General features: G+C 41.7%; 4 protein-coding genes across 4 annotated transcripts; 2 read left to right on the top strand and 2 right to left on the bottom strand.

The window, feature by feature from the left end:
• The first annotated feature begins 1,995 nt into the window (after positions 1-1,995).
• On the top strand, positions 1,996-16,653 carry LOC108053605 (peroxidase). Its single transcript, XM_017136308.2, has 9 exons — positions 1,996-2,386; positions 13,695-13,864; positions 13,925-14,131; positions 14,191-14,402; positions 14,462-15,206; positions 15,594-15,750; positions 15,812-16,181; positions 16,240-16,345; positions 16,404-16,653. The coding sequence occupies exons 2-9, from the start codon at positions 13,695-13,697 to the stop codon at positions 16,510-16,512; spliced, it is 2,076 nt and encodes a 691-aa protein (XP_016991797.1). The 5' UTR covers positions 1,996-2,386; the 3' UTR covers positions 16,513-16,653.
• Positions 6,435-8,796, bottom strand: LOC108053606 (adenylosuccinate lyase). The gene has a single exon (XM_017136310.2). It carries the CDS (start codon positions 8,694-8,696, stop codon positions 7,251-7,253), a length of 1,446 nt encoding a protein of 481 aa, XP_016991799.1. The 5' UTR covers positions 8,697-8,796; the 3' UTR covers positions 6,435-7,250.
• Positions 16,654-17,783: 1,130 nt separating the features above from the next.
• LOC108053604 lies at positions 17,784-23,248 on the top strand. Its single transcript, XM_017136307.2, has 5 exons — positions 17,784-17,814; positions 17,892-18,503; positions 18,730-19,844; positions 21,159-21,198; positions 21,266-23,248. Exons 1-5 carry the CDS (start codon positions 17,784-17,786, stop codon positions 23,218-23,220), a joined length of 3,753 nt encoding a protein of 1,250 aa, XP_016991796.2. The 3' UTR covers positions 23,221-23,248.
• Positions 23,249-24,086: 838 nt separating this feature from the next.
• Positions 24,087-26,456, bottom strand: LOC108048694 (peroxidase). The gene is made up of 5 exons (XM_017129516.2): positions 25,207-26,456; positions 24,809-25,148; positions 24,557-24,752; positions 24,398-24,503; positions 24,087-24,341 (listed from the first exon to the last, which is right to left on the bottom strand). The coding sequence occupies exons 1-5, from the start codon at positions 26,433-26,435 to the stop codon at positions 24,272-24,274; spliced, it is 1,941 nt and encodes a 646-aa protein (XP_016985005.2). The 5' UTR covers positions 26,436-26,456; the 3' UTR covers positions 24,087-24,271.
• Positions 26,457-26,776: the final 320 nt, after the last annotated feature.

Genomic DNA, 26,776 nt, shown 5'->3' on the forward strand with positions numbered 1-26,776 from the left:
CACGTGTACTTAGTCGTTAAAACATTAAAAACACAACATTTGTTCGGTACAGATTTGGAATTTAATTTTTCGAGTTTGTCCAGTTAGAGCCAATGTCCAATTGTTTCGCTTTCTGCGGCGGTTTTGCCAATTAGAACGAATTAATTTTGCAATTACGCGCCACGCACAAACAGGTCCACGGGTTATTTGGGTTTAATAGACGGTCAAATCGATTCAATTATATACAAATTTATTGTAACGAACAAACAAAAACCAAACAAGTTATGAGTGATACCTGATTTTTTGTCAACCTTTGTTACGGATAGGACTTTTAATTGATCGGTAATGCATTTGACAGATGCAATTGTGTGTGAATGTAACGTTTCTAATGCTGACTTTTTTCCAATGCATGTCGAATGTTTCCATGCAACTATGTTGGCTCCACATTATTCGGCCAGTTAATGTTGGCAGATAATTACTAACTGTTTGGTGATTTGGTAATACGATTGATTTAGACAGCAGCAAACATTCCTGGCAAGAAAAACTTTAAACGCTTAGCTCGTTTCTGTTGGGTGCTCTTAGATCATTTTGTGGAAGTAGCAGTCAGAGTATCTTATGTTGGTGGGTTGAATCCGAGAGTAAACAATATTATTGACTTATAAAAGAACCAAAATACAGTCAAACTTCCTTCAGACAAATCAATAAATTCTATCTATTTAGTTATAAAATACATTTCAGCTTTTTGTTGTTAATGAAAATGTGTATTATATTTTAAACAAGAGAGAACGCTATAGTCGGGTGCCCCGACTATCAGATACCCGTTACTCAGGTAAAGGGAGTGCGAGGGAGATGGAGATAGAAACTTTGATCACGCATAACTTTTTAACGAATGGTCCGATTTGAAAAATTTCTTCTACATTTCGATAGGTATTGATAAACACAATAAAACTGCATTTTTACTTTTCCGAAATATTTAAATTTTTAAATTCGTATATAAGCGATTGTGGGCGTTAAAGGGGGCGTGGCACCTTTTTGAAACAAACTTGCGCTGCGTAGGAACTCCTAGAATCTGCATGCAAAATGCCAATCTTCTAGCTTTTATAGTTTCCGAGATCTCAGCGTTCATACGGACATACAGACAGACAGACGGACAGACGGACAGACGGACAGACGGACATGGCTATATCGACTCGGCTAGTGACCCTGATCAAGAATATATATACTTTATAGGGTCGGAAACGCTTCCTTCTAGCTGTTACATACTTTTGCACGAATACAATATACCCTTTTACTCTACGAGTAACGGGTATAAATATCAATAAAACCAAACATTTTAATTAAGCTTTGGTGGTGTCAAATGATTTAAAAGCTGGTAGTCTCATAGCCCCTTTAGATTTATTTTTTGGTGTGGTGGACTCACTGCATTTCTCAACTGTTGCAATCCCACAAAACACGTTGCATACTGAACTATGTCCCCATTATTGTACATTAAGCTCTAGGACGGCCCCAATGTTTAATTAATGAAAACAATTAGCCATAACGACGGTCACGCAGAGCCAGTGACACACTCAAGACGTTGGTGGCGAAACATTTTCGAAAGAAAAGCTTTCTAGGTCACAGCTGTGTCCCCACATTACAGAAGTAGGCACTTAAAAAGGTCACACGATGTCTGATCGCCTGATCACCCGGTCGATAGAGACCAATAACCAATAACATTAGGCACAGGTTAAACATACTCAAGATATGCAAGTCCTGGCCAAAAGAGACAACCGTCCGAACATAAATTACATAAAGCATAAGGCAGCGTTTTCAATAGCGCTATTAAATTGGAGCAGAGAGCAAAAAGCAGGCAGAGGTTTGATTTACACACTCGCAGATACAAGTACAGTGGAACCGGCCTGCTCTCCGCGGATATACGGCTCCCAAACGCTAACGCCAACGTTTGCGCAGGCGCAGCGCGGCGGATTCGTTATAAAAGGCCCAAATTCAGCGGCAGCGCACTTAGTTCGCCTTGGGCCTTGCCACAGTTAACCAACCGATCCGAACCACAGTACCACAGTACTGCAGTGCAGTACACATCCAATTTAATCGTCCACGGATTAGCATTAGCGCTAAGCCCCCAATTTTGTGGGCAGGTGCAAAGCTAATTAAACTGTGAACTGTTTTCACGTCAATAGTAATCGCGAAAACCAACATAATTCGAAGCAATTTGCTCACCTCAGCGTGGAATTCGCGATTGCGCACTCGAAATTGGTGGATTGTAAATACGGTGTTTGAGTACCACGAGGGAATACCCCTCCGGCCCCTTCACCAAAATCATAGGCAATAAAAGTGAAAGAACTACATTGTATTCGCAAACAAATTGTTGATTAATCGACGGGAGAAAGGATATTCGCTTGAAGCTACTGTAAGTATGGTTTCTGCGAAAAGTGCGGTAACGCAATTTAATAGCAGTGAATATACACAACAATTATATGACCTAACAAACCTGCAAGACAATCTCAGATTCCCAAAAACTTTAAATTGATAACAAAGTAATAAATCAAACTTCAAATAATCGATTAAGTGACTTTAACCTCTATTTAAAGGAAAGTGATTAGGTGCATTTTTATCATAAAACACATTACTCCGACGTATATAAAAACAAACTGCTTTAAAACATTTCACAATAAACAATATTATATATTTTTTTTATTGGCAAATAAGATAATAACTTTGGGCTTTGTGTTCTTTTCAACTTTTATTTGCATTTTAAGTAAAAGTTGTAATACTTTGTTTAAAATCATACTTTTTGTTTTGATCAAAAATATTTATATTTATTATCATTTTTTTTCAAGCCATACTTTAGAAGTTCAGTAAATAAATAAAAAAAAAACACTTTAAACAATGTTTATTTCATCTGGCTCGAAATAAGGGCAACAAAATCTAAAAATACGTATTGTGACCAAAATTAGGAACCCAGTTAAAAATATTTAAATTTGTTTTAATCAAACCTGTTCTAAATATTTTTTGCTATCAATCATTTCCACTTGCAACCCATAAGTCCCCAAAAAACTTTAGAAAATCAATAAAATAAATGAGATTAAAAGTTAATGATTTCTTTCTGTAAAAGGGAAACCACAATCTGATCACTGTTTATTTATAAGGGTACCAAAATTGAAAATTACGAAATATAATAGATTTGCATCAAAGCAGTTTTGTTTAAATCAATTTTAATGATTTAAGTCGGAGGTTAATTAGATTTATCTCCAATCCGAAAATAAGTAACCGCATTTGCACAAAGTTTCTCTTATGCACTGATTTCAATATAATAGCTTCAAGTGATCCAAATTCGGCAATCAACAAATAAAAAACCTTAATTAAAAATAACTTATTTTATTTGCTTAAGGAAAGGACATTTATTTAATGAATCGTCATTACGCCAACGTTTGTGCAAATTACCTATATCTTTTAACAGCTTTGGTTTTGAAACGAAATGAGTTGTTTAATTAATGACCAATTATGAAGCTCAATAGATCCACGTACTTAAAGCACATACCGGTTTGCAAGACTGCTCTAAATTACACATTTTAATATAAATTACGGTCAAACGTTGTGATTTAAATCCGCTTTATGCCGTTAGCGGTAAACAACTGACCCAAGCGTTGCGTTGAAAGTAACAAATCTTTTAATTACAAGCAAGACAATTATTTTGAGATCCAATGCGAACGACCTTCAGGTTTCCGTTACTGGTCTTTCGGCAAAGGTTTCCAGTCGACCAAAAACCAAAAAGCAAAAACCACATTGATCAGCACCCGCTGCGGCCTTTGAATGCCTCGAATTGATTTCTATTTATTGCATTCTGAGTTCGTGTTTTTGGATTCGGCTTTAGTACTTTGATATAAATCTCCGTCTCTGACAGCTGTGATATATGCTCTACGTGATGGACAATTCATTTTCCTTTCTTCTGTCCATTCGGCACTCGGTAAATTATTCATCTAGAACATTTAAATCGATCATTTGGATCAGGTTTTCGATCGGTCATGACTTATTACGTTTACGGGCTTCACTTTCTCTCTCGATTGGAATCTTAAGCCTGTTATGCAAACGCAGCCAATATGACGTGTGCCTTAATACTTTCATACATGTTGTTGCATTTGACGACTTGCCATTCACCTGGTGGTCTTAACGATACGGTTTTCAAGCTGGCATTTAGCTAAAACCCAGAAGTCATTTACGATCTTTGGGTCGCAGGTATGTAAATTTGACAGGTGTTGTATCCGTCTTAGTCGGTCGATCTCACATAAAATTAAATTATTGTATAGGAAATAATGAGACCTGCGCTCCGAGTCACGACATCTCCAACAATGGCAGATATTAGTTTGGGAACTATTTTATATCACCTGAAAACAAGAAACAGCTACGACAGCCCCATTCCAATTAGTTTAGTTGCACATAATTGGGCGATATATGCATAATTCACTTCTGGTGTTCAACTTAGCCACACCATACTTAGCCATAATTAGGACAATCCAGTTACATATATCGATACGCTCCAGAAATACGTGAGCAATCCAGTTAACTACCAGGAGAGACTAACGATAGTAAAACCTCACCTAATTAAAATAAATATTTCGTATGCTACGCATTAAAATGGCTAAAAATAACTTGAGAAATAGCTACTGGTCACCTAGAGAAGTGGGCGTTTTTACGGGCGTTGCACCCGAGCTCGTGCTTAAGTTGGCTTGCCAAATCGAAGGCGCTGTCTGAAATTGCTTTGGACTCCTTCATGGCAGACAGAGCGGCGCGTGCGCACCCCACATGGCAGGTTTTTGGCCCAAGAACCACAAGCACCCCTCAAACTCGGGCAATTATTGCAATTACCCGAACGAATTAAACAATCGCATAATTAATTAGCTACGGAGTTTGTGGAATGCGGCTGATGACCACAGACTTTCAAAATATGTGGCCATTTACCAAAAGGCTCAGGATCTCTACTGTGCATCGGATTTTACAACATTTATTATAGTCTAATACAGTACATTTAAATTAAGTTTTTATTCTCTTAATCTGGCATAAAACAAAACAGTAATTTTAATCATTAGGAATATTTCAATAAATTTTTCAAGGATAACTAAATAATTTATTTTTGGTAGACTTTTTAATTAGAAAACAACTTGCCAACTTACAATAATTTAGGTAAATTTAACAGAAAAACACCTGCCTCGACCTAAAACTGAAAGTGCAGCCGTTCATATATGAACTATAGTTGTTCGTAACTATTTAACGTTCCGAAATAAAAATAATCCCTGCACTAGCCGAGCTTACTTGACAGCAATCAAATCTGTTTACATATTGAAATTCCTTTTGCATAACGGATTAGACACGATTACACGGGTGGTAATGCAAGACGATTGTCATGACTTAATCCCAATTGCAGTCGGCGAACTCCATTGATCCAATCGATCTTAACCGATCTGAATGCAGGCCGAAGAAAGCTATCTCCGATTCGCGCTCAACCAGTTTGCCAATTCCACCTGCAGCAAGACTCTGGAAACGAATTTGCCTCGATTTCGGTGTCGGTTTCAAAGTCAAGGTCTCCGTCCCCGAAAACAACGCTGTTGCAACGGTCAACGGCAGCAACTGGCATCGTGGTCCGTCCATAATTGGCCCCCATTACCACTTCAGTCGGTCCGTAACCGCTCGTCGGTTAGCTGATTCACGGGGCTTCTGTCGTAGTTGGTGGCACGACTTGTCGGCGAGGCCCGAGATAAGCTTTCCTCGCTTTCCGATTTCCTCCGCCGCAGACACAGACACCATTATAATCCTACAGATATCATAATCTTAATCCCAGGCAAGAAGGTCGCGAACGATTAATGGTGCTGGGAATGCGATTAAATAAGGGCGGCGGTCTTTGCAAAGATTGCGTGAAAGCACATCCAGAAAAACGAGCCGACATTGCAGTAACACATTTGCGAGTGCGATATAATGAAGCAATTGCACATATCTCGCGTGCCCCACGACGAATTGTCTTTGGTAGCTTCCGTTTTCGTATGCCTCAAGCTTATTGCAAGACTTTTCCCTGCTCTGGTTGGCATTGTCACTGCCGTACTTTGCGTGTTAACCGGACCATTGTAATTACATTAGATTTAATTGCAGCCAGTCAATACAATATTCAACCAGGTAGCGGATCATAAAACGCTGTCTTGTCTCTGGTGTATTTCTTTGTTTTACATGGCGCGACACTGAGCTTAATTAGTCGAAGTGCTTGTCTCACATCGTTCGCACAAGTGCAGCTCACGTTCGGCTCATCATTTCATAGCCATCAGTCCGACCAAAAAGGAAACTTGAAGCCGGTTGTCGTCAGGTTGATTAAAATGTTATGGCCACCAATGGCAGAGAAGCAAATCTATTAACAGCTAATAAACTATTAATTTAAAGTTTGTTTGATTCGAGCTGATATAAATATTGGTTAATAGTTTTTTAAATACATTTTTTATTATCATTGAAAATTCACAATAAATGTATAGATTTTATATTAAAAATCAATTGGGAAATATAAACATTTTAAACAAATTTCAAACTCTCTCTCATATCAGTTCCCATTTTTACACGGTGAATAACCCCATGCGATCTTAGTTGATTTGAATGCCGTCATTAGATGTGATAATCCATTTGGCAACAGCAAAAAGCGAGACTTTTTAGATTACCTTATATTCGTTGCACATTTACTTTTATACGGTCGTATACTTTTATTATTATATTACATTTGATGTCACTTTAAAAAAATGTTAATAAGGGGAAAAGATCATAAGCATAAGATAGTTGCCAGCTTAGAAACAGTAGCAACTGTTTAAGAAATGCGACTCCCAACAGAATTCTCAGCACTTGGATATGTTTTATGTTTATATGTTGTATAATTAAAAGTAAAGCAACAGCATGGGACCCAGAGACCTACTGTGGTGGCAGCATTGGAGTCGTGATATGTCAGTCCGAGTGGCGAAAGGCAAAGCCTGAGTCAAAGGCACAGGCGGCAAATATGTTTACTCAGATCAAGAACGTCGGCTCGAGTTCGATTCGAGGCTTGTGGTTTTTTTTTTAATTGTGAATAAGCTGGCAAAACAAAAACAGAAAGACAAATCACGACGGGGGTCTGACTGCCATCGACCCATTGAGTCTATTGCGATAATGTTGACTGCACCAGTGGCTGACGCAGTTGATTAGGTGCGAATGTACGTGTAATTTACGAAATCAAACTCTCTGGGATTAAAACAGGGCAACATAATAGGCGTCTAGATGTTCAGCTTGACGTCTTGAACGCTCTTCAGGGCTTCCGAGTAGCGTGCCAGCACGGGCTCCACCTCCTCCTTGACGAACTCGCCCACCTGGTCGCTAGCTCGTCCAGTGAAGGTCTTGGCATCCAGTATGGTGTCCAGTTGCTCCAGAATGGGAGAAAAGTACGGGTCCTTGCGAACTCGGTCCACCAGATCGTTGTCCTTGCCGTGCTGCTTCACCTGGGCTCCAGCCTCCTGAGACAGCACGCGAATCTTCTCGTGACACACCTGCCGATCTCCGCCCGCCTTTACCATGGCCATGATAATGTTCTCCGTGGACATGAAAGGCAGTTCCTGGGCAATGTGCCTTTCAATCACCTTCGGGTAGACCACCAGTCCCTGCGAGATGTTCAGCAGAGTGAGCAGAGCGGCATCGGCAGCCAGGAAGGACTCGGAAAGGGTCAACCTCCGGTTGGCCGAGTCATCCAGGGTGCGCTCCAGCCACTGAGTGGCATGGGTGTTTGCGGCACTGCTGAACAAGGTGATAAGGTGACGGGCCAGGGCGCAGCAGCGCTCCGAGCGCATGGGATTCCGCTTATACGGCATGGCCGAAGATCCAATTTGGGTGCTCTCGAAGGGCTCCTCCAGTTCCTTGCGAGAGGCCAGGATGCGCAGATCGGAGCACATTTTGTGGATGGTGGTGCCCAGGCTGGAAAGAGCGGCCACGATCTCCACATCCACTTTCCGGGAGTATGTTTGCCCGGTCACAGCGTAGGCCTTCTTAAAACCGGCCAGCTCGGTGACCAACTGATCTAGCTGCTTCACCTTCTCTCCATCGCCGTTGAAGAGTTGCAGAAACGAGGCCTGGGTACCAGTGGTTCCCTTGACTCCCCGGAAGCGCAGATCTTCCAGACAGCGTGACAGCGCCCGCTCGTCCATGATCAAGTCCTGGATCCACAGGCACGCTCGCTTGCCCACCGTGGTCAGCTGGGCCGGCTGGAGATGGGTGAATCCCAGTGTGGGCTGATCTTTGTAGCTCTGGGCGAACTGGCTGAGTCGTGCTATCACGCTGGCCACCCGCGGCAGCAGCAGTTTGAGGGCATCTCGCAGCACAATCAGGTCCGTGTTGTCGCCCACGTAGCACGAGGTGGCCCCCAGATGGATCACCGGAGCGGCGGATGGACACTGTTTGGCGAAGACATGGACATGGGCCATCACGTCGTGGCGCGTGAGGCGCTCCTCGGCGGCTGCCGCCTCGAAATCAATGTTGCTGATCTGGAGCTCCATCTCGGCGATCTGGGAGTCGCTGATCTCCAGTCCCAGGCTGCTCTCCGCCCTCGCCAGCCACACCCACAGCCGCCGCCAGGTGGAGAACTTGTTTTGGTCGCTGAACAGGAACTGCATCTCCTTGCTGGCGTACCGGGTGCTCAGCGGCGACTTGTAGCCCTCGTAGTTGCTGGCCATCTTTGGGGTATAATTCTCTGTCTAATCACAAAAAACCGGAGGGTAATTAAACGTAATTGCAAGAGAAGCCTCGAAAAACAACTGTTGCTTAATGAGCGGTTCTCACATGTGGCGCAGTAGTGTGACCGCTGGCAGGGCGCTCAAAGATACCGCCCTGTTCACATACCGAAATATACCAATATGGGTTTGAATTTAGACCGTTAAAGTACTATTTAATAATATAGATATCAGGGGGTTGTTCAAGAAAAAATTCACTTTTTATAGTTTTGAGCTGTCTTTTATTGTCCCAATTTGTAAGATGAATTTGTTAGAAATATGTACCTTTGCCAACCGACTCGCTATATCAATTTGACGTAGGCAATTGGACCGTTGCTTAATCAAATCGTTTACAGTACATAAACTAAAAACATGTCAATTTTTTAAAACAACTATTATAAAAACGAAACTTTTTGCTCTTAAACTAACGCTTTGGAAAATTAATTGTAAAATGGGATAATGTTAATATTTATACTTCGTTTACTCAGTTAAAACCAGACAATTAATAATTAAAGCTTAAGTTAATCAAGTTAATTCAAGGTATTGGCTTAAATTGTTTTTGAAACCTTGCTAAGTTATTATATCGTCTTAGTTCATTCAAAAATTAAGTAAATCCGCTTAAAATCAGTTCAGGTTTATTAGGTATAAAAATAATGACGGTGTAAACTAGTCATAAAATCAAAAATGAAAAGAGAAGACTGAATTTTATAACCGAAAAAAGAAACATCATTTAAAACTTGTTATAAGAAATTCAAAAAAATAAACAACAAATATAAGCGGCAACCATTAAGAAACTGTATAAAACTGCTGACATCGAGTAAAATAAATTTTGCTACAGATGTAAACTAGTTTTCAATAGTTAAAATGATAAAGTGTTAATCTCTTTACCGAAATTGAAAAATATGTTGCGCCACAAGATAAAAATCAGCATTCAGAGTTTGTCGTTAAGATCACCAAGATAAATTAATGGGAAGCCGTAAAAAGTCGATAAAATCGCAAAAATCCGAAGCACTTGACGGACAATTTTAATTTGCATCAGGCCAAAACGTAAAAATAATAACCATCCAAAAATAGTAACCACTTGGAACAGAACTGGTCCACCGAAATGGACGCAAGACAGTAAAGAATCAATTAGTGCATCGCATCTAAGGCGATTGCAAATTGCATTTGGCATGTGTGAAAACATCCAAATGGCTGCCAAATTCAGCAGACACAAATATTCGCCGGCAGTGGCCAAGTGGCCAAGAGACCAGGTGACCAGGCGGAGTTTCAAGACCGTGGGCCTGGGCACGAGATCTCGATCCCCCGGAGATCATGTGATCTAACTGGTTACGTAAATCACATGAGGCTATTGGCTATGAAATTGCATATTGACGGCCTTTTGACAAAAAGCTGGCATAGCCTTGCATAAATTTTTGATTTGAAACAGCTCACACACATTTTGTAATTAACGCGCGGATTTCGAGTGTTACGACAGCCGGGGACCCGTAAAACAAAAATTCCAGGCCACTGACAGCTTCTGATGGGCCACCAATTCAATCCATGGGCGCCACTTTTAGGTGCCCCATGCTTGGGACACTTTCCTTTTAAATGGCCATTTCAATTAGTGCTTGTTACTGTATCGGTCGGACAAATCGGAATGTCCTCGATTTGTGTGCACGCCACGTAGCCCCGGCGCGTTTTTCATGCCTCCTTCGTGCTCCGATTGCAATGATGTTGTCGCTCTCCGGTTATAGTGGTCTTGTAGGTCTTATATGGACATGGGCTTATATTTATATATGGACCATAGTCAGCCAATAAATCAATCACGGCAGCACGGCGTCCCGTGCACTATTTTACACTTTAATGATCACCAAATAGCTCGGGATATGAATTCGTTTTTAATTAGAAGTCGTTAAAGTCGTAAAAAATTTGCTCGAGTTTGCCACTTTCGGCTCTGGATCTGGCCAAGTTAAACGCGCCTTTGATGGAAGCCCACTTTTCTGATGAAGTTTGGGTTTGGGTGCACCTGCACATGTAAGTGCATGGCTCTATTACGTATGGTCTATGTCAATCGTGAAATTATCAAAAGATAAAGAGTGCAAAAAAATATGGACATGGCCGAAACCAATTGAGCCCTTTCCGCAAACATGACGCAACGGTTTTATTTCCATCAATCGATCTATTGTTGCCAAGTAGTTTAAAAACCCATTACTCACTTTTTGGTATACGCTCTTAATTTAGGGAAAGTCAATCAAAACCAATCATAAATCAAAGTTTGCAGACTTTGGAGTTGTACATTATTTATGGTTTCAACCAAAAATTCAGTTGTACTAAAAGTATTTTAATGGTTAGCTCTGAAGAGATCATTGGGTTAGTCTTGCCGATTCTTTAAGCCAAACTTTCGGGCTACAATTTAAGCCAGCAGGTAATAGTTGCAATAAAATATGCAGAGATTGTGGTGAAATTTAGGTCTAAGGGATTGAAACTATTTATTTAATGAAGTTGGAGTTAGAAAAGTTCAAAAAAGTTAGGGTTCAAAGGCACAATAAGTTTCTTTGAAAAATTATTGAAGAAGCCAAGCTTTTTTAACATTTCTGATTTGGATTATTATAACTTCTTCTTCTTAAGTACTTACAATTTATATTTTGTGTGCAAGTAATTTTTTTTAGGTAATTGTATTTTGGTTTCTAGTTATAAAGTCTGCTCAAAAGGTTCTGATGTTCTTAAAAATTACATTTTTAACAGTCTTAAAACGTATGGATTGTTCAATTATTGATTTAAATTGGATTTTTTTTCAAGTAGACTAAAGTTCTTGCAGTCAAGTCTTAGCTTGAAGAATTTGTGGCTATTGTGGTCGATAAAAATAAATGCATGCATTAATTTTTTAGAAAGGGACTGCATGGTAAGTTAGATCATAGCCATGCCATATCTGTCGGCATTATTCTTGTGTCCGTTATAACCCAGACATGTGCATCTAAACGATTCAAATATCGCCTAGATCTTTGAGCGCGTTCTTGTGTTCTGTTACAGATTTCAGCGATAGCAATATCAAATATTTTTATGTCCCAGTCATTCGTGCTTAGTTGCTGCTCATTAAGATCAACAATGTGGATGACGGCCGTGACCAACGGCTGCTGTTTTCTGTGCTAACTTGCAAATGGATTGCCTTGGCGTGTCCGCCTGAGACTGCAATTCAAATTCAAATTGAGACCCGAGTACCCGGCGCTCTTTCCTATTGACAAGCGGCGACGTTGGCGTTGTGGTTTTAAAATCCAGCCAATCATCGGCTCCAATCACTCGCTGACCCCATTCGAATTTAGAAACCCCAGAGATGCACTCAGCAAAACATTATAAATGAGTTAGTAAGCTAGTTCACTTACCCAAATTACAAATGTAAAGTAAAATTATTTAGAAAAAACTCCATTGCCAATTAAGAACAGATAATTAACATAAGGTTAAATGTAACACTTCCGGGTAATGTTAACAGGCTTTTTATATATCCGTATTAGTATATGAAACAAAGAAGTTAATAAAAGGTAGTTGGGTAAGGTAATTAAGATTTCGTTACACCAATTGCAACATTTTTTAAAATTGATTTAAAAATTAAGTAATTAAGAAATTAAGTAATTAAGGGCTTCTCGATAGCATTATTTATTAGAAGTGTAGGCGTGGGTTTCCTGGAGAGGGCCACTTCCAATCGACCGATCTATTTGAGACCCAGGGTCCAGGAAAGTGTAAGACTCATGGCACGAACTCGAATTGTTGTCTGGCCCATTGTTCTGCACGGCAGGCAATTAAAACATTGACAGAGGCTGGCTTTGTTTTATTTTGTGTGGTTTCTGCCACGGCTGCCGATGGATGCGGATTTGCATGCGACTGCAGCTGGCCTTTTGTGGAAAAGGTTGGGAATGGCTTGGCTTAGTCGGCAGAACGGGGCCGCAGACAAATTCATTATGTAAAGCTAACCATTACTGTCGATTCGGTCTGTTTACATAAGTAGCTTGCAAATTGGTCAAATATGCCGTTGCCATAAAACAATTATGAGACTTTTCACGCTTGCACGCCGAGCACACGAATCTGAATCCGTTTCATTGTGCTCAGATTTAAGCTCGGGGTTTGGTTTGGGCCAATACCATATAGTACACATAATAGCCAGATAGCATGGCCTGAGCAATGAACATGTTCGTACTAAAATGTCGCAATAAATAATAATGAATGCGCACCAAAACGGTGATGAAACCTGTTGTGACCATATGTGAGCCAAAGGAGCCGGAGTCCAGATCGATCGGCTGCCGCAAAAAAATGCAAAACGATCCAGTTGTAGTTCACTTGCCGTCTGCAGCCGGCGAACATGAAATGTGTCCAATGTGTCCAGCGTGTCCAAGTCGGTAGTGTTGGCTTCAACCAGCCGATGGGATACATACAAAGTATGCTCTTTTGGCCAAAAGCAGGTACCTCTGCAAAAAGTTTGGTTTTTATGTGGGTTACCATACCAGCAACACGTAAATTGCTGAATGTGTTAGGTGTGCTAACAACTTTTTCCCATGTAGTTCAGGATGCCATATCGAAAGATTGTCGGTGGCCGTAAATGGCGCAGACCTTGGACTACAATATTCATGATTAATATGTCTTGCTCCGCACAGGAAAGGAAAATACCTCGCAAAAAAATACTCAAGAATTTCTGTAAGCAGAATTCTTTCCTTTTCATTGCTTTGAATCGAATTGTTGATCAATAATCTTGTCTTAGGGGCAAGTATATAGCATATTGAGGATTTATGCTCGGCGTTTATCGTTTTATAACAATTTTATTATTTTATTTATTTAATTCTAACCTTGACTGTTGATATTTAAATGGCAATAGGTAAGAAAGTCTAGATAACAATAAGTAAAATAAAAAATAAGCGTTGATTTCGTTGTATTTTATGGTATTTAGCACTAACTGAAGATAAATTCTAATGTAAAAACAATTTATAATTTCAGATGATCAGGGCACGAGATCTTCTGCTCTTGGCCCTTTTGGGATTCGTCTCGAGTGCATTCGGCCTAAAAGTTTCCTCGGGCTACCAAATAGTCCACAATCATCCTCAGCCATCTTTTCCCAATTATCATGGATTTAGTTACCTCCAAGGCTCAGCTCCTTATGTGATTGGGTAAGCTTGGGGAACTTTCTTTCATTTGTCCTGTAATTACACTGTTTAAATTTCTCTTAGGAATAGCCTTCCCACATCACCAGCTCCTCAGCATCCATTTTCATCACCTGCAAGTCCTCCAGTTTCAGCCTACGGTTACAGTTTTCCCACTGCTGGTCAAGTGTCATGTGCTGCTCCACCTGCAGTTTGCGAGAAGACTTCCTACCGCACGCTGGACGGATCCTGCAATCACCTCGAGCGTCCTGGCTTGGGAGTGGCCAACTCCAGGTAACTACTTGAAAGTAACCTCCCGTTCAGCATGTTATTATAACTAATATTCGCTTCAGGTATGGTCGCCTGCTGACACCAAAGTATGCTGACGGTATATCGGCACCCACAAGATCTGTGACAGGAGACGAACTGCCCAGTGCCCGACTCGTCTCACTGGTGGCTTTCGGGGAGCAGGATGTACCCGATCCAGAGTACACGCTCCATAACATGCAGTGGGGCCAGATCATGACCCACGACATGAGCATGCAGGCGGGAGGCACGCAGTCGAGTGAGTAGATACGATCTGTATCCCTAATCCTACTATATCACAATCTACACTATTCCCAGAAAAACATCCCACGCGTTGCTGCACTGACGATGGACGATTGATTGGCTTGGACACCGCCCACAAGACCTGCTTCGCCATTATTGTGCCGCCCCACGATCCAGCCTACTCCCAAGTGGGCACCGAGTGCCTCAATTTTGTGCGCACCCTGACGGATCGGGACAGCAATTGTCAGTATCGCGGCGGTCCGGCGGAGCAGATCACGGTGGTCACCTCCTACTTGGATCTCTCGCTGGTCTACGGCAATTCCATTCAGCAGAACAGCGATATCCGCGAGTTCCAGGGCGGTCGGATGATCGTGGAGGAGCGTAATGGCGCCAAGTGGATGCCCCTTTCCCGAAATGTCACCGGCGATTGTGATGCCGTGGATGCCAGCGAGGTGTGCTACCGCTCCGGAGATGTGAGGGTCAACCAGAACCCGGGGTTGGCCATCCTCCAGACGATCCTACTGCGTGAGCACAACCGCATTGCGGACCACTTGTCGGCTTTGAATCCGCACTACGATGATCGCACGCTGTTCCAGGAGGCGCGCAAGATCAACATTGCCCAGTACCAACAAATCAGTTACTACGAATGGCTGCCCATCTTCTTAGGGGGCGAAAACATGCTCAAGAACCGACTGATCTACAAGGCTCCGTCTGGAAGCTATATCAACGACTTCGATCATAACATCGATCCGTCCGTGCTGAATGAACATGCTACGGCCGCTTTCAGATACTTCCACTCCCAGATTGAAGGTCGTTTAGAGTAAGCATAGATTTTCTTTACATTAAAGGCTAAAGCGATTAGAATTCTAACCCGACTCTTTAAATATTTAAAAATATGGTTTAATAACGACAGCCAAAATTAAGATTAAAAAGATTTGACTTTTAATATGTGTTTATGTAAGCACCTTAACATTCATAAATAACTACCTGAATAACTAATCCGAATTAAAAAACTTTTTTCAAAAGATTTGTTGAAATTGCTAATAATATGAAATGTAATAAATAAATAATAAATAAATGTAATGTAATATGATGTAAGCTATCTGAATAATTGCCACAGAAAGGTCCTGAATTATAATTAAAATAATTTTAATCTTTTATTAAAATGTAAAATATTTCACATTTTATTTTAAAAATATCATTGCAGTCTGCTGTCTGAGCTGCGACAAGTTCTCGGATCCCTGACCCTCAGCGACTGGTTCAACCGTCCCGGCATTATCGAGGTGGGAGATAACTTCGATTCCCTGACCAGAGGACATGCCACACAGCCTGAGGAGCTGACGGATATCAACTTTGATAGACAGGTGGGGATCACAATTGTCAAATCCACATAACTTATCTCACCAACGAAATGTCTTTACGCAGATCAAGCACTTCCTGTTCAGAAGGAACATGCCTTTCGGCTCGGATCTGCGTTCTCTGGACATTCAGCGCAATCGCGATCACGGCTTGGCCTCCTACAACGACATGAGGGAATTCTGCGGACTTAGGCGAGCCCATTCGTGGGAGGAGTACGGTGACCTGATCAGCCCCCCCATTCTGGAGAAACTGAAGTCGCTGTACTTAAGTCACGAAGACGTGGACCTGACTGTGGGCGCCTCGTTGGAGGCCCACGTGGCCGGAGCGTTGGCAGGACCCACCTTCCTTTGCATCCTGACCGAACAATTCTACCGAACCCGTGTGGGCGATCGGTTCTTCTTCGAGAATGGAGACAAACTCACCGGATTCACTCCCGGTAATTGAAAACAAATAACCTGTTTAACTTCAAAGTTGATTAACCTATTCCTCCTTAGATCAACTGGAAGAACTGCGAAAGGCGAGTATGGCTCGTTTACTGTGCGACAATGGCAACCACATTTCATCTATGCAGCCCGAGGCTTTCAGGACTGTCTCCCATTCGTAAGTAGACCTTAAATAAATTGAATTGGATGACTTTAAAACTACCCATTTGTTCTAGGAATCCCATCATGCCGTGCTCGAATATTCCACAAGTCGACCTCACCAAGTGGATTGATCAAAAGCCATATGCCGCGGTAGATCCGTCCGTTCATTACGGAAAGAAGTGATTCCCGGCACTTTGATCGGCGATCTATTATTAACTAGTTGAATACAAAATACCTTTAGCTTAATCAGTAACATAATCATAAATGCAATCGCCCCTACCCTTTGTATAATAATTTCCCAAACTGATGTACAGAAATAAAGACCTTACCATTTAAAAATTGATGTTTAAATATAATGCCCCTTTAAGACTTTATTCAAAAGTTTTCCCATATGTGACCTATTAAGTTCCGAACTACTTATAATCGACCATTGTCATTTGCCCATCGAACCCATCGTCACCACAAGGGTAATTTTTGTTTTGACAGGATAAAAAAGTTAACCGATAATAATTTTGTTGCCCCTACGCTAATACAATGTTATAGTTACATCAAGTTTTTAAGAAGCATCGAATTACCCTTAAAACTATATTATAGCTTCGTTGCCTTGAGGCTTTCCCCATAATCCCCTACGTTCAAGGGTCTAAGACCATAATGGTCGAGTATGGGCGATACTGGTGGTCGCATTTTACCAAACAGGCCCAGTGCCTTTTTGTTACGCCTCTTTATTTCCCAATTAGCTTTATAAAACTTTACTTTTATCACCAAAAGCGTTTCTAAAAATACTTAAAGTCAGAATTCGCGCTTTTAATAACACAATTATCAACACTGCACTTGTGAGTTCATGTTTGTTAGTAACGACACAACGCAGGGGCATAAACCATCGGATTAACGTCGAAGTTCAAGAACAATATCCAGGCATGCCCTCTTCTTACGCAATATGGGAAGATAAAGAATAGCCGATTCCGAAAACCTTTACACTTTCGATGACTTTGGGTTCGCTTCGATTGATCGGGGTTAATCATATGTAGGCGCGCGACCAAGGTGTGAACAACTTGATAGAAACGGCCAATTAAGAGACAAAACGCTTTTTGTCTGGCATCTTTGACTCATTGTTGATTCGAATCGTAAAGCTAAACAATCTACAACAAAAAATTTGTTCTTTTTTGGATACTGTCTTCTGTATTCATATGCGAGTTTACATATTAATACATCAGAGGCGGTCCATTTTTTGAATGCTCATAAATTTACATAAGTTAAGGGAGAACATCGACCAGGTTTGCATATTTGCCGAGAGATTTGGCGAGCAGATTTCTGAATGGACATGATATAACGGTTCTATGGAATCTAGATTAATGAAAGTGATTTAAACAAAGTGTGCATACGAGATTAACAGTTCATAGTGCGGTATAAAAGTGATCTATCCGCTGGCGAAAGGCAGCAGATGCCATTTCGCCATGAGACTGTTCGCAGTGATTTTCTGGCTCGGTAAAGGATTCCCCCGATGGATCTAGTGTTGGCTGGATTGAGATGATGTCTAAATGGACTTTTTGTTTTATTTCCAGGCTTGGCTTTTAGCCTGGCGATTGCCAAGAACCCAAGTCCCGAGACGGGCAGGCTGATAGCCGCTCTCCAACCAGCTCCGGCTCCGGCACCAGCACAAAGTGTGATCTACAAACTGCCACCGCAGCACTATTACCCGCCACCACCGGCTCCCCCGCCTCCTCCACCGCAGCACTGCAGCTGTCCACCGGGACCACCAGGACCTCCGGGCCCTCCTGGCCTACCAGGAATACCTGGACAGCAGGGTTCCAAGGGGCACAGTGGGGCTAAGGGTGAACGGGGCGAGAAGGGCGAGCGAGGTCATTACGGATTACCAGGGCTCCCGGGACCTGTCGGACCACCAGGAATACCCGGACCACCTGGTCACAAATCTAGAAATGATCACCACGATCACGATCATGGTCATCATCACCACCACCACTCACCCACACCTCCGCCTCCACCACCACCACCGCCACCTCCACCGCCACCAGCGCACCCATCGCATCATCACCACCACCCACAACCACCCATTATTCCTCCTCCAATTATATTTCCCATTCCTGTCCCAACCCCTGAAAAGGGTGGTCACCACAAAGGATCCAAGGGCCCTCCTGGACCGCCAGGTCCACCGGGTAAGTGAATTTTAAACCTTCAACTTCTAATTTTGACTATGGATATTAGTTTAAATGTCATTATACAAACAAATCCTTAGATCAAGAATGTAATTATTGATTTAAACGATCAATACATCTTTGGAACAAAACAATTAAAAATTCATTTTTTTATAATGCTCTAATACTAATAGTAATAGCAATATTAAAAGTTTTACTCTTCATTTGTTATTTGCTTCGATTGCAGGTTCGGGACCTCCTGGACCACCTGGACCCCCAGGCAGCACATATCCCCCTCCACCTCCCCCGCCACCAGCATCGTACCCACCGTACCCACCATATCCGTACCCCCCACCAGGACCATATCCAGGACCCTATCCAGGACCATATCCAGGACCAGGATCTCAATTTCCTTGGATTCCCGTGCCAATACCATGGCCAACAGGACACAAGGGAGACAAGGGTCATAAAGGCGGAGACAAGGGAGACAAGGGCGGACACCATCATCACTACTATCCACCAGGACACGATAAGGGCGGTCATTATCCGTATCCACCCCACAATGGCGGGCATGGAGGCCACAATCAACCAGGGCCTTATCCGCCGCCTTACCCACCACACTATCCGCACGATGGCTGGGACAAGGGACATCATCACCATCACCATCCCTCCCACAACAACGGTGGGCATGAGCACCACCATCATCCCTCGCACAATAACGGAGGCCATAACCACAATCATCCCTCCCATCATCACGGCGGTGGAGATGACGGGCACAACCATCATCCTCCCCCGCACAATCACGGAGGCCATAGCCACCACCATTCCTCCCATCACAGCGGAGACGGAGGACACAGTTCACCGTCCCATCATCACCCCTGGCATAATGGAACTCATCATTCACCAAAACCCCACAAACCAGAGGGCGGTGGAGAGCAAGTCCCCCGCGTTGATCTGGACTTCCTGGATGAAGAGGTAGAGATCGTCGCGAACATTATCGATGATAATGACTTCATGGAGGGCGAGGAAGAAACACCCTATGAGTCTTCTGATTCGGAAACGGAACCCGATAATGCAGGCTATATTGGCTATATAGACAACACCGTGGACAATATGTCATCTCTCGATTCCGCTGAAGAAGCTAATGAGGAGAATACAAATTTTGCTGCTGAAAACTATGTAGGACAAGGCGTTGATGAAGAAGCCATAGAAGAACAGCCTGATACGGAGGATCAGGTGGGAACTTTCATGGAGGATAACGCTTTCGATGGCGATGCAATCGAGGAGCGATCCAATAAAAGTCCCATTATCCTGGCCATTGGAACTCCTAGAAACCCGTTTCACATTTATGCCTATGAACAGTAAACACGTAAACCAACCAATGATTCACGAGAATAAAAAAAATTAATTATGTAACTTTTGCTGTGTTTTTCCTTGCAATAAGCTGAGTTTTCAATACCAGTGAAAGGTGTGAAGAATGTGAGCTTTTTCTGTGTATATAGAGTCCTGTTTTTAATTTATTTTGGCTTAAAAAACATTTTAAGGGAATAAGTTCTATGTTTTAGATGAATTTAATCGACATTTCACTTTGGGTAAATGCAATCTTATTATTTGATACGCCAAGAGTTGTAAAATTTTTTGGAGTTTATTCTGCTATAAGATCATTATCGAAACTGTATGGCATACAAATTTTAATAAATTCGCAATAAACTAGCTTTTTGTTTACTGGCGAAATAGTTCCGTTGTTCCAAGAAATTTATTTGGCTTTGTGGGCTTTTATATAAATTAACAATGGGCAAAGACATGTGAAAAGTGAAATCACAAAGAAATAAAATAGTTAAATCAATGACGAACGAATGAGTTTGACAATACAATAGGATATTGTTTAAGCTTATCAGCCGGACAAGTAAAAGTGTTTGTCGCCTTTTTTAAGATCTTAAATACAAATTAGCAATTACTACATAAACTCATGGTAACCTGAAGGAAGTTTTTTATTTTAAGTAACATAAAAACATGACATCGGGCCACAAAACATCAAAATAGAAAAAATAGGTTATCCCAACATTAAAATTAACATTATTAGATCATAAATAACATAAATTTCACAGACAGATTGTTTAACGATTCCATGCATCTAATTGATCCACTACTTTATTGTCATCAAGAATTTTTCGTCTGTCATCTCGAATTTCGCTACTTAAAATCAATTTGTATGACTACCAAAAAAAACAAACCTTAATATCTATAAAAGCAAATAAGGCAAAACATTCTATTTTGGCGGTATCTCTTTTTATTGATCTATAAAAAATAATACAATGGGTGCAGAAATAGAGCAGAGTCCAGATAGAAAACCAAAGTGTTCATTTACATAACTAAATAAATAAATTACTAAATAAAAATAAGTAAGATCACAGTAATACACTTAGATTTTGTGTTGTATTGAAATTTTAAAAAAATCTACAACTTCTCCAATAAAAACTATTTTTTCTGACATCAACGTACCAAGCCTATAAAATTGGACCACTCTGGTGTTAAAAATATGCTAAATCATTGAGATCTGAGATCTGCGATTTGAATTTTACGTCTTTCCAATTAACCCGTTATAGTCTCACCGAACTTTTAGGAGTCTATATAAGATGAGTTCTGAGACAAACAGGTGTTCATTCTCGAATGTAGGGCCTCATCATGAGGTTGCTCGCGGTTCTGCTGTTATCAGGTGAGCCAAGCGAAAATCTGAGTTTAAGAAACTAGCCAGCTTTTATTTTATTTTCATTGTATTATAGCCATATCTACTTACTGCGATGGATCTTGGTCTTTAAGCCCAGTTCAGCCAGTTAGAACAGATTCTCGACCAAAAGCGAAGAAACCACATTACAAAAACTATGACCTGTACTATTACAGTCCTGAAACGATAGGTTCTTCTATTTACTTTGGATCTCAGTCAAATTGTCAGTGCCGTCCAGGACCTCCAGGACCTCCGGGTCCACCAGGAGTACCTGGCCTTTCAGGTGAGGAAGGTGCGCCGGGTGAAAAAGGAGATCGTGGAGAAAGTGGCGAACGTGGAAGAAGGGGCAGACCGGGTTATCCTGGCTTTCCCGGGCCCATTGGCCCACCAGGTTCTCCAGGAAAGTACTCTGAACATCGCCAGAAGCAACGTCCAACAATCATTTACCTACCAGCAATTACTGAGGTCAAACCGCCCAAAAATGAAACCACAACGGGCAGTTCAAGCAATGAAAACCCACCATCAAAACCCGATAACAGAAAGGCCATTAAAAAAGCAACCAAACCTAAGGCACCGCAGCCTTTTCGGGCAAATTCCAATCAAATTAAGGTTCTAAAAACTAGTTCGCAACTGACCCAAAACCACAAAAACCCTAACCGCAAAAAAACAATTGCTTCCCCTTTTTCCAATCGCAAAAGAATCAATCTGAACAACAGAATAAACACATCAAATAAGAACAGAAGAACAGTGACTAATTCCCAAAAACACAGACCAAATGTGTTAGTTGATCAACAGATAAGTAAACGAAAGGTAATTAAAACTACAAGTACAACAAACAAAACTAACTCGAGCACTTTAAATCGTCGGCCATTTACTTCCAAAAACAAGGGAACAGCGATAATCGAGAAACCCAGTTTAGCAAATGCAAATACTATCATGAATTTGAACATCAGCCAAGTCGCACCGCAGCAAAAGAAAAACGTAAGCAATAGTGATGTAAAAATAAGTAAAATAAACTCCACAGTAAATCAGACAATACTAAATGATGAACCAGTCCACGATGAAAAAACAACAGTAGCGAATTTAATTCATAAAGATGTTACTTCTATTGAATCAGAAATAGTTCAAGCCAATTCAGAGAAAGCCAATACTACTGCAGTTGATGGTTCCTTGCAGAAGACCATAATTTATACTGACAATAACAAAATAGAACCGGAAAGTCAAGATCTTAAGGTATTAACCACAGTTCCCGAAGATATGGATACAACAACTATTCAAATAGAAACCGGAAAGATTGAGAAAATGGAGGAATTCGAAACAAGAGAAAAAGCAATACCGGAGTTAGAAAAAAAATTAACTACAATGGAAGCAGAGATATTTCAAACAAATTCGGAGAATGCCAGTATTACTACAGATGAAGATTCCTCAGTAAAAAACATAACTTTTCCTGACAATAACAAAACAGAACAGGAAAGTCAAGATCGTAACGTATTAACCACAGTACCTGAAGAGACAACTGTTGATATGGATACTACAACAATTCAAATAGAAACCGGAAAGATTGAGAAAATTAAAGAAGTCGAAACAACGGAAAAATCAATACCGGAGTTGGAAAAAATTTCAACGCAAATTTTAGAACAAGGAACCACAGATTATACCTTCAAGGTGGATGAGAGTACCAAAAATGTCATTACATTGAAACCTTTATTAAGCACCGATGATTCGGGGACCACTTTAACAGAGAAAACAGAAATTACAACACTTTTACCAATCGAAATATCAACAAATGATTTAGAAAACCAAGAAGCAGACTCAACAACCGATGAACCAGTAACTTTCAACCCAGAAACGACAGAAACACCAACCACAGTGGGCGACAATGTCGTTCAACAAGATCGCATGTTATCTTCCACTTCAGAAGAATCCGAATTCGGTATTCCGGTATCTATACTAATTCAAACTAGGTCCGAGTCGATGGAAACTACTACACAAACAAATGTAAATGTGGTTTAAGTTAAAGAGTCTGATTAAATTATGTTTAATAAAAATAATAAACGAAAACTTACATTTTTTTATTTTATTTGTGATTAGAAAGCAAATTATACTATTTATGTCAGATCTTTTGATAGATAAATAAATAAATAAACAAGAAAGGAAAGCTAACTTCGGGCGGAGCCGAAGTTGATATACCCTTGCAGAATTCTCTATAATAATATTCTCCAAAATTATTCCTATGATGCATTCTTAATACTCATAAAAAATCCAAACTTCCTAACTTTAAAAACACCAAAGTTATGGCATTTCGAATCGTTCAGTTATATGGCAGCTATAGGATATAGTCGGCCGATCCTTATGAAATTTGGTAGGTCGGATTGATTGGCCAAATATAAAACCCATAGAAAATCCCAACTTTCTAACTTTACAAACACCAAAGTTATGGCATTTCCGATCAATCAGTTATATGGCAGCTATAGGATATAGTCGGCCGATCCTTATGAAATTTTGTACGTCGGATTGATTGGCCAAATATAATACCCATAGAGAGTCCCAACTTCCTAACTTAACAAACAGCAGAGTTATGGCATTTCCGATCAATCAGTTATATGGCAGCTATAGGATATAGTCGGCCGATCCCGGCCGTTCCGACTTATATACTGCGTGCAAAGGAAAGAAGGGTGTGTGCAAAGTTTCAATTCGATAGCTTTAAAACTGAGAGACTAGTTTGCGTAGAAACAGACAGACGGACAGACAGACGGACAGACGGACGGTGGTCCTGATCAAGAATATATATACTTTATAGGGTCGGAGATGCCTCCTTCACTGCGTTGCACACTTTTGACCAAAATTATAATACCCTCTGCAAGGGTATAAAAAGGAACTTTTACATTTTTAACAATCCTTTTTATTTTCATGAAACTATTTGCTTATAAGTTTATATTGAATAAATACTAGCATTTTAACAGTAAATAAGAAAGTCCAAAAAGTCCATTTTGTTATGACGTTGTGTAAAATAGTTGATGAAAAAAAAGGATGAGAGAAACAAACAAATTGGGCCATGTTCAAGTTAAGGCCTTGGATCCTGCCATTTGCTAAGATCAATTTGCCGGATAAAATTGCAGTTTAGTAGTAAATTACTATAAAAAGAGTGGTGTTTAAAAATATATAAAGTTTAAAATTTTACTGGACTTACTGGGAATTCGGGAACACAAAAACGTTGGGCTGGACCAAGTGCAGGTAGTTGGCGTTGTTGCAGAACAGGCTGGCCAGACTCACCTTACGGATCTCCGCCAGTTGAGCTGTGGACAAGGGATTTGAAAATGGTTCTATCATATTATGCTTTCCAACTTACCACGTGAAAACCCTCCAGCGTTCTCCCGCTCAAAGAAAAATCTATCGCCACGTCGCGTGTTCAGGAATTGTTTTCCAATTACACACAATAGAGTTGGTCCGAATAGAGCATCAGGGACATGGTACTCCAGTGTGCCACCTACACTCAGCTCCACATCATCCGGAGTCGCGTACAGCCGGCGTAATAGCGATATTTTCTACAGAAACCCACATTACAGTGATTTGAATTGGAATAACTATTTTGATCCCATACCTCTGCCGGAATCTCGTGAGCAAAATCAGCCCAATCCACAGCTCGTTGCAGCCCGCAGTACTCTCGCACATCATTGTAGGAGGCCAGTCCAAAGTCTCGTGCCCTCTGAATGTCTATAGACTTCAGATCTGATCCGTACTCCTCAAATTCCTTGCGGTTGAAATAGTGTTTTATCTCACGATCAATATTCCCATCCGATCGCTTGTGCAACTGAGTAGCCAATCCCCTCAACATTGCGGCGAAGTTGTCGGATGTGTCCAGTAAGCGGATGGTCTCGGATCGATCGAGGTAGTCACTCAGGCGCATAGTCTGGTTGGAACTGCGATTTGGAGCCACCAACCTGTGAAAAGTATAAATTAAAGTCAATCCCTCCATAATTTGTATCAGGAAAAACGTACGAGAACCATCCAGGGATCTGGGTGTGGGCATATCGGAAGGCTGCGGCGGAAAACTCCGCATAGGCAGCGGGATTCACCGTCTCGTCATAGTCGTTCACGTACTCAGTTGGCTCCACTGGATAAATGAGACCGTTCAGATAGGTGTAGGTGCGACCCACGAACAGGGGCAGCCAGTCGTAGTAGGTGATCTTCTGAAACTGGGCAATGTTAATCTTGCGCGCTTCCTGGTAAATACGCTCGTCATCGTGATGAGGGTTAATCAGCGCCAGATTCTCGGCCAGACGATTGTGCTCCCGGACCAGCAGAGTCTGCAGCACGGCAATGGTGGGCGAGAACCTATTCCTCCTATCCGGCACGCTGTAGCACTCACTCCTAAGCCCGCACTCGCCGTCCTCATTTTGGCTCACCGGAAGCCAGTGCTGGCCATTCGTGTAGCTTGTCTTTAGAAGGCCGCCCTTAAACAGGCGTACTTTGCTGTTTTGCGATTGGGTGTTTCCATAGACCGAGGACAGATCCAGGTAGGCAGTGGCCACCGTCAACTTCTCGGGGTACGGTGCTCCATTCCTTGGGCAAATGGCATCCGCTTCAGACACACTGCGTGCGAAGTGAAGGCAGGTCTTGCCCGCATGATAGGCGATGGGTCCTCCACGCGGCAGGTTTATGGCCATACAGCGGGGATTACGCGGCTCGGCACAGCAATCATGAGGAGCTCCCTGCGTGCTTAACTGGCTGATGTCGTGGGCCACAAACTGTCCAAATTGCATGGCCGCCATGGTGCGGAATCTATCGTTGCTCGTCTGCTCTCCGTACAAGGACAAGGAGATCAATCGTGCATTCGGGGCCTGCTCCACTTGCCGTGGAGGTAAAAGCCTCCTATACGGGGAAACAGCAATTCCAAACTCTGGATACAACAGGTTATTGCAGGATCCATCGATACTCCGATATTGAAGATTCCGTGTACCGTTTAGACAGTAGCGAGGTGGTACACCACACCTTAAAGCCTGATGAGGACCAGATGGCGTAGGCTCAGCCCAACTGGTGTGCACATTGTTGGCGTTGTACTTGGGCATAAAGTCCTTGATCAGAGCATCCAAACTTCCATCACTGACGCTTGGACGAATGTCAAAACCGCTCCGTTTGAACCTGGCCAAGGGTTCAATTGCCGAAAACGGACACTTGGTGGCGACCGTCACGGCCAGCACACTCAAAACCACCAAAAACACTCTCATAGCACTGACGACACCACAAAACTCAATGCAGCTCCATCGACTGGGCGCTCATTTATAGACCTACGCCAGTAGCTAGCCCGCACGATCTCCGTGCTCCGGAGACGTGACAATGGTACGCCGAATTCTTGGTAAGATTGCCAAGATTCAAGAACGTGCAAAAATATGTGAACATAATTTCCAAAATTCGGAAGTCCCAAACTGTGGGCGAATATTCATAAACATATAAAACCGACCGGAACGTGTTTACGGTTCAAAAAAAAAGAACAATGGTTGAGTTCGTATTAAATAAACTTATCATGCAGCCGATATAAAAAGATAAGGTATTACTAGATTTATTTTTG

This window comes from Drosophila rhopaloa, unplaced genomic scaffold, assembly GCF_018152115.1.
Source record: "Drosophila rhopaloa isolate 14029-0021.01 unplaced genomic scaffold, ASM1815211v1 contig_155, whole genome shotgun sequence".
Classification (NCBI taxonomy): Eukaryota; Metazoa; Arthropoda; class Insecta; order Diptera; family Drosophilidae; genus Drosophila; species Drosophila rhopaloa.